This window comes from Pagrus pagrus, assembly GCF_965226575.1.
Source record: "Pagrus pagrus genome assembly, chromosome: 1".
Lineage (NCBI taxonomy): Eukaryota > Metazoa > Chordata > Actinopteri > Spariformes > Sparidae > Pagrus > Pagrus pagrus.
In genome coordinates this window covers 12,816,285-12,828,914 of record NC_140185.1, presented here as the reverse complement: position 1 = coordinate 12,828,914, position 12,630 = coordinate 12,816,285, and the positions used below count along the sequence as shown (strand labels likewise).

General features: G+C 39.5%; 1 protein-coding gene across 12 annotated transcripts in view; it reads right to left on the bottom strand.

Moving 5' to 3' along the window:
* neo1a (neogenin 1a) overlaps window positions 1-12,630 on the bottom strand; it is a 174,181-nt gene that overhangs the window by 3,533 nt on the left and 158,018 nt on the right. For 6 of the 12 annotated variants that reach the window (XM_084352135.1, XM_084352141.1, XM_084352137.1 and 3 more), the window contains 10 exons: window positions 11,500-11,732; window positions 7,363-7,501; window positions 5,821-5,928; window positions 5,130-5,324; window positions 3,507-3,539; window positions 3,199-3,261; window positions 2,834-2,972; window positions 2,444-2,688; window positions 1,814-1,906; window positions 1,296-1,466 (listed from right to left, as the gene is read on the bottom strand). In XM_084352135.1, the coding sequence (XP_084208261.1) occupies window positions 1,296-1,466; window positions 1,814-1,906; window positions 2,444-2,688; window positions 2,834-2,972; window positions 3,199-3,261; window positions 3,507-3,539; window positions 5,130-5,324; window positions 5,821-5,928; window positions 7,363-7,501; window positions 11,500-11,732 (1,419 nt within the window). The remainder of the gene's footprint in view (window positions 1-1,295; window positions 1,467-1,813; window positions 1,907-2,443; window positions 2,689-2,833; window positions 2,973-3,198; window positions 3,262-3,506; window positions 3,540-5,129; window positions 5,325-5,820; window positions 5,929-7,362; window positions 7,502-11,499; window positions 11,733-12,630) is intronic. The other 6 variants (XM_084352139.1, XM_084352143.1, XM_084352136.1 and 3 more) reach the window with 6 other exon arrangements.

Below are 12,630 nucleotides of genomic sequence, written 5' to 3'. Positions count from 1 at the left end.
GATGAGTTTAAACACTTACAGGGATTTCCAACCGGCTAAAAATCATTTGCAACTTTACAAGAAACAATTGCTTAATAAATAGTTTATAAGGAAAACATTGTTTGTTAACAGTGAACTGACTATTGACTAAAGTCTAATTAACTACAAATTTACCATTTATTAGTGAATAATGGCTATTATAAACTGTTACCAAATGGTCAGGTCATGTGTTAATCATTTAAGTATGTTTTTACGCAAAAATGCCAAAAACTACAACCTACTGCGATACGTGTTTGACCTAATTTTCTTCAACTTCTGTACTGTCCTTTGTGTTGTCTATGGCTGTGTTGCTCTTGGCCTACAAATCAATTGCCCTCTGGCTTCATTATAAACGTTAAATGTGAAGACGAACTCTGAATATTCGCAGGTTTTCTTAGTCTTCTGTGAGTTTTGGAAAAAACAAACTCTTCAAATACATCAACTTCAGTTCCGGGTAACTGTGATGGCCATTTTTCACCAACTTTGTACATAATATAGATCTACAGATTAACTGAAAAAGTAATCAGCAGTTTATTTGTAATAAAAAATAATCGTTAGTTGCAGCCTTTCATTGCCCATACATACTCTCTCTGGCCCATTGGAAGTAGCTCAGCAGTAATTACCACCATCACTGTTCCTCATTCCTAAATTTACACTCATAGCACGCATGACTTGCTATAATATTTGTTAGGAAACACTGATCAGTAGTCATACTGTTCATACCAGGTCAACCATTATCTATTTGTCTAGAGTCTTTCATATGTGTATAAAAGGGAGGTTATAAGTCTGAACAACTACAAATATCTATTAGATTTTTAAATTAAAAACTACATACATAGGTAATAAGTACCCAAAAAGGTTTTATAATATTACATTGCTCTTTACTTTACAAGCTACAAAATGATCAAGCAACGATCAAAGTAAACCATATTTTTGGCAATTGAGCAATCAATAGTTGAGTCCCTGGACTGGACTGTTTCTGGATTATAAGAAAACAACCAGACGGCAAAAAGCTTTAATCGTTGGCATGTCTGACTGCATTATTGATGACAAAGTTCAGTTCATTTTGTGAAAAGCCGAGGTGAGCAGAAGAGAGCATCAAAAATAATTTCAGAAAGCAGAGAAGAAGGGTTAGTAACACTTGGGACAACTAAAATATGAACATAGCAAGATGGCAGCTTCATGTGGATGAATGAGGAAATGAGAAATCAATGAATGAATATGAGCCTATCCTCCTCTGTACTCGTCCTGCTGTCCAGCAGGTGGCAGTGTCTCACCTGTAGAATCCACCCTGTCTAGATGGGAGATGGGGGTGGCGCAGGCGTGCGGGCGAGGATGCCCGCTGCCCTGGTGGTAGAGGTAGCTGCGTGTTGGCGACGCCAGGCTGCCCATGTGATAATGGTGGTGATGGTTATCAAGGGAATGGATGGGGTGAGCACTAATCACAGCTGTGAATGGAAATGGATACACACACACAAACACAAACACACACAGGACGAGATGTTAAACCAGCTGTAATGATTAGAGATGTTGAAGTATTACTGGTGACATACACACACATGCAGTTTTTTTTTTAAAAACACATTTGAATTTTCTCTCCGTCTGTCACCAAATTCAGGAGGGAGGAAATTTAGAGAAACAAATAATAAAAATGAACATTTTGTATGAAGAATGACATGTAACTTAGCATGAGATATATTTGGAAATTGGAAATCTTTGTGCTCCTACTCCCAAATTTCTACAGTTCTACTTATCACTCACACACACATACACACACACACACACACACACTTACGCTGAGGCGGCTGTGAGTCAAAAGGCATCATCATTTTAGGTCTCATCCCTCGTCGCCCTGCTAGTGTAGACATGCTGTCCTCTGATTCGTGGCCTAAAAGGTACGGTGGAAACCAGCCAATCAGAAAGAGCCGCTACTCTATTATTCTTTTTGTGAATGATCCATCTGTAGATCTCAGGATCATCAATCAAATGTATATCATTGGGATTTGGTTGGATTTTCAAACGTCACACTTCACATTCTTTTTGTCTTTTGCTATGAAGTGATTATTCTGAGTGGATTTACTGCACTTGTAGAATTTGCAGTTATGAGTATAATGTATGAAAAGCATGAAATGTTTTGCATGATAATCACAGAAAAAAACAACAGCAAACACCACAAAATGCTCCAGAACTCCTCCAGTCATACTTCTGGAAGCAAACCTGAGGGTTTTAACACATTTCCTGCCTAAAAAAAACAACAGTTTTCATAGTAAAGCTTCCAAAATGTACTTTCCTGTCTGCCAGCCAAACCCTAGAAGTTTGCTCAGTGTTATTATTCATGTAAGCTCAGGCTGTAAGGGTGACATTTCACTTTGATCCCATTCCCATAACATCAAATTTTAAGTCTTCCCCCTTGGGCAAGACTGACCACGGTAGGAGTTGCGCCGCTGCTGCAGGTGGGGGTTGCTCTCCAGGCTGCTATCGGCCGGCGTGATGTCCTGCGAGGTGCGGGGGATGGGTGTTTCTGTCATGACTGGGTTGGGGTCTGGCGACTTGTCCATGGGCTTCAGTTCCAGCCTCTCGTGGTGAATCCAAAGATCAGGTGGCTTCAGGTCTTTGGAGTTTCCCTTGTATTTGTGGGAGCCGTTTGAGGACTTGGAGGCAGCCCGCTTTCTGCAAGGGAGAGCAAGGAGGTAATGATGAAAGACTGATCTCATTTATAGAGAGACGGTGGCCAAAGTACAAGGAGGAAGGGACACAGGAGGAAGCTGAGTGCGAACACAGTTGCATTTGGTCAAAGTGTGACTGAGCTTCTTACTTCTTCTGGTGGGACGTGGTGCGGCGTGTGCACAGGAAAGCCCCGACCACCACAACAATAATGGTGAAGGCTCCCACTGAGATGATGATGATGATGACCAGGATGTGATTTTCATTGTTGCCTCCCACCCCTGATTTACCTCGAGAGGAGAAAGATTGGATTAGACTAGATGCATGTATAAATAAGTCTTTAAGAGACACTAACAGGGGAACATGTCATATTTTAACACAACAAAAAATATGGAACCAAACTTGCAGTTATCAAAATGCACTATCAGGAGAAAAGGGCATAATTTTCATTTTTTAAAGTTCAACTTTCACACAATCAGATAATCATTTTAGAGACGATGGGTGGGAAAATCTTACCAACTCCATTTCCATGGTCCTGTGGTTGGTATGGAGGCCCCGGCTTCGGTGGAAGATTTGAGGCTGATTCAAAATGGAAAAAAAACACGATCCACTGAAACTCTCAAGTATTTTTATAACCTCTTCTACCGTCACATTTATTTCTCTGAGATATGTTATAATCCCAACATTTCTACAAGCACAAACAGATTTTGCCGATCATGCAGTCAAAGTTTTTCCTCAGCCCAGAAGATGGAAATCTTTACAAAGAGCGATACACAAGGTGCAGAGTCAGCAGTGGAAGATAACATTGTGGAGGGGGAATTTACCTTGGTCATTAGCCATTTTGTCAGAGGACTCAGCTTAACAGGCCAAAGGAGAGCAGGGAGGGAGAGACAATAAAAAGCAAAAAACAGGTTAGCTGAAAAGAGCAGCAAGGGAGACGGCGATAAAGCGAGAGGTGAGAGTTGTGAGGGGGAGGAAGAAAGGGAAAAACTAGAAGAATGAGAAAAAGTGAGAAAACAGCACCAGTGTCCTACAGACCGCCAAGCTGACAGTAAAAGCAAAGCATCTAAAAACAAGTTTTTTACAACTAGTACATTAAAACACGCGTTGATTTTCATTAAGATACTTTACTTAACATCCCAGGAGTCAAGATTTCAGTAACACTTTATATTAAGGTCCTTGTCAAAGACTACGTAAGTGTCAATACTAGCAATATAAACATGTTTATTATTAGATTATAGGAAATGTATAAGCCCTTATAAGACATTTGTTGGCTGTTAAGAACATTAATAAAAGCCTTATACGTTTCTTATGATTGTAATAGCATTACAAATATATTTATTGAGTTTAACTAACCTATTATATCATTGAGAAACCTCTACTAAGCTTTGTTGTTTCTTCATTAAGATATAATACATAATTTATTATGCCCTTAATAGCATTTAACTATGCTTTTTGCATCTACCGGATCTAAAGCATTAATCTCACAATAAACATTAACGTTTTTGATGTTTTAATTAACAATTATAGAGTCTTTATGTTAATAAGCAGGTCACAAGGACTTATAAGGGCCTTATTACCTCTTAAATACACCTAGTATGAGGACTTAAATGTAAAATAATCTGAACTTAAAATGGCTCTTGGGGTGAAAATTGTCTGACCAGTCTTGCAGTAATTGTATCATCCCCAACTAAACAAGAAGGCTTGGGAAACGATCAGTGTCTCCGCTCTCAAGATACTTTCTCACATCACTTCATCACGGGAATTTGACTAAAGTGTTAACTCGAAAACTTAATTAAGTCGGGACTGCCAGCACTTCATATGGTTGCTTGCCACGCTAGAGAAACGGCACATTGCTAGATTTTGATTTGTGATATGATATAATGACAGGTTTTGTGTGATTAAATATTTTAACCATGCAAATCCCTTTACCAGATCAGATTTGTTGGAATATGAGGAGCTCTGTTGTGCCAGCGAAAGTCAAATCTTAAACCGAATTACTTGAGTCTTTTGGACAGTCGAGGGCAGAATAACTGTTACTGAGGCCACGTTGAGACCAATTTTAGCTCATTTAAACGTATTCATCTGTTAATCAAACTTGACTTTCTGGATTGCATTTCTTTCTTAAACAACACACCAAAACCCATGTAGCCACCTGCGTTATTGTAATGAAGGGCTGTTGTCCTTCTGAATGCCAACTAATGAAGCTGTTACGGCAGCTATGGCATTTTAGCTAACAGCTGCCTGTTTACACATTCAGCAGACGTCAAAATTAGCATTCATTTTGAGTCGTGTTTGTGGCAACCTGACTAATGTAGCTATTCATTCTCTGTCAAGTCAGCTCTTTAGTCCACCAACTCCTGAGAGGAATATATGACTCTTGAATAGCTAGGTGTGATTATATAGGTATAGTTATACTCCCATCTTGTCTCGTTTTTCAAACTTACTCTTTGGAGTGCGGAAGTGTACGGCTTCAGACATTGGGCCCATGCCCTTTGAGTTTCGGGCCTGGATCTTGAAGTAGTAGGTGGTGTCCAGCGTCAGCTCCTGGATCTGGTGGGTCAGACGGTTACCTACCACTGGTTCAATAACCCAGTCGTGGACTTCAGCGTTTACATCTGTACTATAGTAAATGATATAACCTACAGCAGGGAGGGACAGAAAGAGAGAGATACATTTAACATTCAGTGCTGTACAAAAAAAGATCAACTATGACGCTTTTGTGCTACTTTTCTTCATTCTTCCAAGTCAAACTGCGTAATCAGAGTCATGTATCACACTCCTGGATTTATACAATTCACTGCAATATATCTTGTTCTAATTCAAGGGCTTCAGTGCAGTGATCAGATGGAGGTTCCTCTCTGACCACTGCTGCATAAAAGGTCTGAAAAGTGCAAATAAAATACATTTTAATTGGACATTTTACATACGTAATCATTTCGTATAGATTCATTCTCCACCTAAATGCTATTTAGTTAGTCAAACTGTAGTGGAGAGTTATTGGAAAGAGATCTAAATGCTTCAAAATTAAAGACAACTATTAGACTTTTTTCAGTCCATTGTCAGGCAGACATACTGTATATTGGTTCAATGTGAGCCTAGATTTATCTTTGAGACCATAAAAGGGTTCAGACTCACCAGTGATCTTCCCGTTGGCCTCAGAGGGAGGCTGCCAGTTGACAATGATGGTGCGAGGTTTGTTCTCTTTGCTCACCACCGTCACGTCTTTCGGGGAAGAGCTGGGAACTGTGGGAGGATTGAGACTGTTAGCACACGATGTGAGTAACCTGTGTGTGCGTTTGCACTTGTTACGTGTGGCTTAGAACATATTTATTGAATAATGTATGTTCACTCTATATGTCTCTGTGACTCCTGAAAACTGATGGCCTACAGTTTATCACTTGTTTATACGTGTGTGTATTTGTGTGTTTTTATGACCTTGCAGATACGATTCACTTGCACACAGACTCTTGCGCACTCACACACGAACCCCTGGCTGGGCAGAAATGAAAATTGGCCGTTCTCTCGTAAACATAAACAACAAAAAACAAACCTCTGCCTCTTTGTAATAGTCTAATAAATCTCAGTTCAATAATGCATATAAAGAAGCAGTTTCAAGGAAAATTAGTTTTTATTTTTAATGTCTGGTTTATTGTCAGGCAACTTTTAGCTCAGCAATTACAACTGATAATGTAGAATGAGACACTTTTCAGCTTACAAGTTTAATATGTTCAGTATTCGGCACAGAGCACTGCAGGAATCCTATACAGACACTCGGGGGATTGTATATTCTCAATACAGGCTGGTGATGGATTTAAAAGGACTGTATGTTGCTATGGTGACAGCACTCTGAGTATTATTAACACTGATACAGTCAATTTATGCACTTTTGTTCCAGTTGACTCAGGGAAGACCGTAACCATCTTTCCTTTTGTGATTTTTTACTCTTATAGGCCTGAAGTTAACCCATGTGCTTCCTTCCCTTTCTTAAGTGAGCATTTACTGTCATTCCTCAGCTACTGTGCCAAGCAAAAGGCAACGTAACGTTGTGACCACTCAAGTTCAACATTAATGGAATAATGAACCAAAACTAAAACAAAATGTTTTTTGTTCGTTAAGCTTGAATCCTTAAAAGACTCAGGTCTCAGTCTATCTCCTCAGGCCGAGACTCCAGACCAAGGTTCTGCAAATCAAGAGAAAAATGTAAACAAATAACTTGTTTTACCACAAAACTGTAATATTATAATTATGATTATTATTATTATTATTATTGTTATTATTGTTGTTGTTGTTGGTGGTTCATGATTAGTCAAATCACATATTTTGCATGGAAGCAGGGTTAGTCCAATTTATTCCTCACAGCAGAGCGGTGCTGAAATTATATTCCGCAATCATAAAATTTTGTGCTGGTTTCCTTAATTTCACTTGCAGTTAATTAGAGTTAATCTTTTGATAAATACCTTTTTTATAAATTGGCCTATATTAAACCATGAAGCCTCATTTTCCTCAGGTGTGTCTTCTCCTTCCCTTTGGGCTGCAAAAAGTAAAATGTTACTCCCAGCCAGCCAGGGGCTCGTTAGACTTAACAGCTTGTTGATATTTGTGTTTGTGATTGTGTACATTTCGTGTTTTCTGCACAAATATCTGTGTGTGTGTGTCTTTATGTATGTGTGCTCCTACTGGTTTCAAAGGTGGTGCCCTGTGCAGTCATGCTCCACGTGCTGGTGCGGCGTCCTTTGGTCACCATGACGGAGAACTCGTACAGTGTGTTGGGCTTCAGGCCCGTCACCATGTGGTTCAGGCTGGTGGTGTTCGCCATCTGGGGAGAGACGGGCGCACAAACACACACACAAGAACACAAGAATTCAGTTTGTTTAATGGCATAATACATTCACTGAACACTGATGAAGTATTTCACAGCCATGAGAATGATCTCATTTTAGCATTTTAACACACTAATGATTTTTTTTATCATCCGTTAGTCCGCTGATTATTTTCAGGATTAATCGATTCATATTTTAGTCTACAAAATAGCAGGAAAATGTGAAAAATGATGCCCATTACAATTTCCTAAAGCTCAAGTTGACATCTTTTAAATGTCTTGATTTCTCTGATTAAAACTAAAAACACTTAACATATTAAGTACACTATCAAAAAAAAGCAAGTGCAGGAAATCCTGAGAGTGAGAAGCTGGAACACGTGAATGAAGGAAACCTTAAAACGATTATTCCATTATCATTAATTTTTCCTCTCAATTGATTAGCCATGTGAGCTCTCAACACAATCAGAACTCTGGATGCTGTGCAGAGTTTAGGAAACATTACACACACTGACCACTGAGTGGAAGCAGAACCTTTTACATTTTGTGTTGTTCCATCATGTTTTATGACACTTTATCAGCTACACCTGTGCAATCAGCTGTCACCATGTCTATCGTTACAAAGTTTAAAATGTTCACTTTTTGTTAACATGGTCAGAAATGTGTAAATTCAATTGTATCTTTACTATTGAGGTCATAGTCAGTGATGTACATGCAGTGAAGTACATTTACTCAAGTACTGTACTTAAGTACAATTTCAAGGGATTTGTACTTTAGTATATCGTACTTTTACTCGACTAGATTTATTTGATAACTTCTATTACTAGTTACTTTACAGGTTGCACATTTGTAAATGACTATGTTGTTGGTTTAATTTACTTTTACTTGTACTTTTAATACTTAAGTGCAATTAATATCAGATACTTTACGACTTTTACTCAAGTACTATAAGTATGGGTGACTCACTTTTACCAAAACTATTTTTGAGCATGATATCTTTACTTTTGCTCAAAAATGATTTTGAAATTGGGTACTTTACAACATCGTTCATAGTTAAAGGCAGCGTTGTACTGAACTACATTTTATTGAGAGGTGCTGTAATTTCTTTGTCCTCCCTATATAGTTAAATAAGGAAATAAATATAATAAAAACACCTCTGACTATTATAAAGTCCACTGCATTAGGACCAACACTAAATATGACCACTATAATAAAAAAAATGAAAGTTGATTTTAAGGCAGAGCAGTTGTAATGGATTGCATTATAATGTGCAGGTGAAAAGAGGCTACTGAGAGCCACAAAAAAACAAGTGTAGCCATTATGAATGAGCCGTAAAACTAAATAAAACAAATTACAATTGTGAGAAGCGTAACTGTTACACAATAAACAACACAACATTCACATCGCTATGGCATTACTAACTTTAAATAAGTCAGCACATTTTAAAAGCTTGAATTATGTAACTGTCTGTCTTGATCTTTGCTGGCCTGAGCCGGCGGGATAAAAAGGAGGTGCAGCTTTAGCGTGCTGGGGGTCATGTCAGGCTCGCCAGGTCTCTAACAGCCCTATCTATAACGTTGCGTGCTATGACAAAAGTGCAGTTCTCCGGTGGGGGCTGTCAAGCAGAGGGCACTGGGATAGGAAAAGAAAACACTCTGTCCTTTAGAAACACGCTGCCAGTTTGAGAGCAGCCGTCTCTTCAATAATGAACGAGCTCGTCCGGCTAGACTCGCTCGAAGAGAAGCAGCATTAGGGTGAAGGCATCCCTGTTGTTTAGACTGGTGCTGAGGACAGCTATACTTGTATACAGAATATACAGGATGTACAAGATGGCCTCCACACTCCACTGATAAAAACAGCAGAAAAGACGCCTCTAATAGACTCGTTAATATATTGAATTTAGTTAATAGGACAGAAACATAATGAGCCTGTGGAACTCTTTAATTACCGCCACAGTGTGAGAATAAAACCAATTTGAGCATCCACTCATGGCAGCAAGACGTGACGGTCTCTTTGTGTGTGTGTGTTGAGTTGGCTCTGTGGAGAATACACTGTAAGATCTGCACCCCCTTTTTTTAGTTCTCAGTTTGTCTTGTCCTTGTTGAATAATTTAACGGTGAACGCAGGCCTTTATCTGAGCTCTTCTCGGTCACAGGTTTGCACACATGCATACAACCATGAACACACACACACACACACACACACACACACACACACACACACACACACACACACACACACACACACACACACACAGAGACACACACACACACAGAGACACACACACACACAGAGACACACACACAGTGATTCAGAGATAAGTGATCATCATAATTTAGCTGCAGGTCAAGAATCAGAAGCTGAATCTCAAACACCTTGTTTCAGGTTCAACTCACCGTGACTCACTGCAAATATTGTAACTCCATCTAATACTTTACACTCATGCGCATGACTTCACTCTGTGTGCACTTTATATCTGCGTGACACTGATGCCAGCGAATCAATGTAACACAACAGTGCTGCTGTAGGTCCCTGCACTGACTGAACTCCAGAATTGAGCTTGTTTAGGATTATAATTAATATTTTATCAACTGATCCTCAAATGTAAGGAAATTGTAATTAGCATTTTCACTGTTATGGGATGATTTGTGGCCTACACTATTAATCAATTAATGAAATCTATAACAGTGATATTAAAGGCACTAGGGCTGCACACTATTAGATCTTTGCCGATATCAAATTTTTGCTGATTGCAAAATATGAAAAAGTCAAAAAGCTCCAGAAACACTTGTACTGTTAATAATAATACCACCATGTTTACTTTTACAGCTTAGGAAAACTATCAAATCTACTGTTTGTATCTTATGGGCGAGGGTGGGAAAATGTTTTGCCCTTATTGGACAGCTGGTGGTGAAAAGCTAGACAGGAGACACAGGTCCATGGCCATGGTTGAACCGTGGACATCCCAGTTATATGGTCATAGCCATTCAGCTACCAACAAACAGAAGATCAGGCGTTTTGGTTGTATTTCTAACAAAGCAGCTGTTCAGTTAGTTAGTGTTAGCTGTAGTATGACCACAGTTACCATGGATGTTGTCAAATCAACAAGGATGGAAATGTTTTGGGTTAAAACCTAAATAGATGATGGACTTAATCCTTTGTTGTCTGGGCCACCAGAATCCACAAAAATCAGTTATTCAGTTAGGTTTTCAGCAGAGTGACTTCTTCGTTATAGAGCTTCAAATGTGGATGAAAATAGATTATTGCAAATGTCAGCATCACGCTGCCACTGTGCCTGGGAGCTGCTGTGGGAATACTTTGTTATATATCATCCTTCGACATTGCTTTTTATTTTCAGCACATCAATACCTCTCTCTGGTAAGTGTAGGAGTGAAGGGATGCAAAAGGTCCCACTGCACTTAAGTACACAGAAAACGCACTGTATTAAACAAAAGCGTATCGCCAAAGTTTGATAGACTGAAATGATTTGAGTTGTACTTCACTGATTTACACCAAGTTGTAAACAAGTTCTGAAGCTTAAAAGTGCTGAGCTAAACCAGAAAAAGGAGGTTTCTTCGATTTCAGAACAGGCCTTATGGAAAGTGACATTTTCTGATGGATGGTAAGTTAATACAGTCTAATTTTAGACATATAGTTTATAAAGTTTTTCTTTTTGAAATGTCTGAGGCAAATGTTGATATTCCCAACAGCCTCATCTGTTTTATGCCTTTGCATTCCCTGCATAACTTTACCTGCTTGCCAGCTTGCTAAATTTATTTTGCTAAAACTTCTGGAGCCACAAAAGGCTTTTTTTTTTTTTTTTACATGTGCAATAGCACGCTGTAAGACTTGTAAACGCACTTTAAAGTGTAAATTGTTGGAGTTACCCTTTACCAACTTGAACACCACACATATCATGTACACAAGCTACAAGTTCCATTTTGAAGGCAGCAAAACAAACATAATCAGGACATGACGATTAAGGAAGAATCTCTTACCTTCACTTTGGTGTTGGCAGGTATGTTGGTCTTCCAGCGCACCGTGTAGAAGCGGTTATCTGTGATCTTTTGGTTCTTGGGCAGCGAGTTGTCGGCCCAGGTCACCTTGATGGTGTCGTGGCTCAGCACGGAGGCCTGAACACCCACGGGTGGCATCATGGGAGTGGGGTCTGGTACTGGGGTGTATGGAGCATGGAAGAGTTCGTAGAGGTCAACATCGGGGTCTATGGGGTCTGCGCGTCAGGCAGAAAACCCGCATGCATGCACGCAAATTAAAATGACCAAAATTAAAACATAAAGAGAAGCGTGGTGCAGTGGATCGGACAGTGGAGTCAAAACAGGATGCAGGGAGGAACCAACAGGAGAAATTAAGGTTAATGAGTTAAAATGAAGGACGACCACGGGAACGAAGAAAAAGATAACGTGAGTGCAACAAGGATGGGATTGGGAGGGGTGAAGAGAAAGAGAGAGAAGATACTATTAGAAAAACAGACCTCTACAATAAGACAGATCTACAGACTCGGTTGCTATACAGAAGTCACTATACAGTATGTGGTGTTCTATCAATGGCTACTGTGGCGCTAGAAAGAAAGAGGAAGAGATTCTCTATTCATAAGAAAAGATTACAGTAAATGGAAAACCGGAGAGCAAGCAGATACCCACGATTCTAGAGAAAACTTTTCAAACTAGCACATTAAAGTGTTCTTTTCAGAGGGAGGCAGCACTGTAAATGTTTACACCATGGAGCTTTTCACAACATTTTAATGCAAAGTGGATAAACAGAAGGACACTGAATGCACTGGAACAATTCCCTCTTTTCAGAGTAACGTACACAAGGTGCATTATGTCCTTGAAAACTGTAGAGAGAAATAGAGAAAGAATGTAGAAGGCAGAGCCTGCAGGCAGAGAAGACGGTCACGGACGAGTGGTGGCTGTGGTTGGATGTGTGTGTGCCGGCTGCTGCTTCTGATCAGAGGCTCAAAGATGTTCAGTGAAAAGCTTGCGGTGAAAGGTAGAGAGCTTGGTCTCTCCCACTTTGAGGAAAGGAGTTACAATCCTATCCTGTCTGGTTTGGTTCATAACAACTCGATTTTAATGCTTTGCATGTTGTGTATTGTTTGTTGCTGCTCA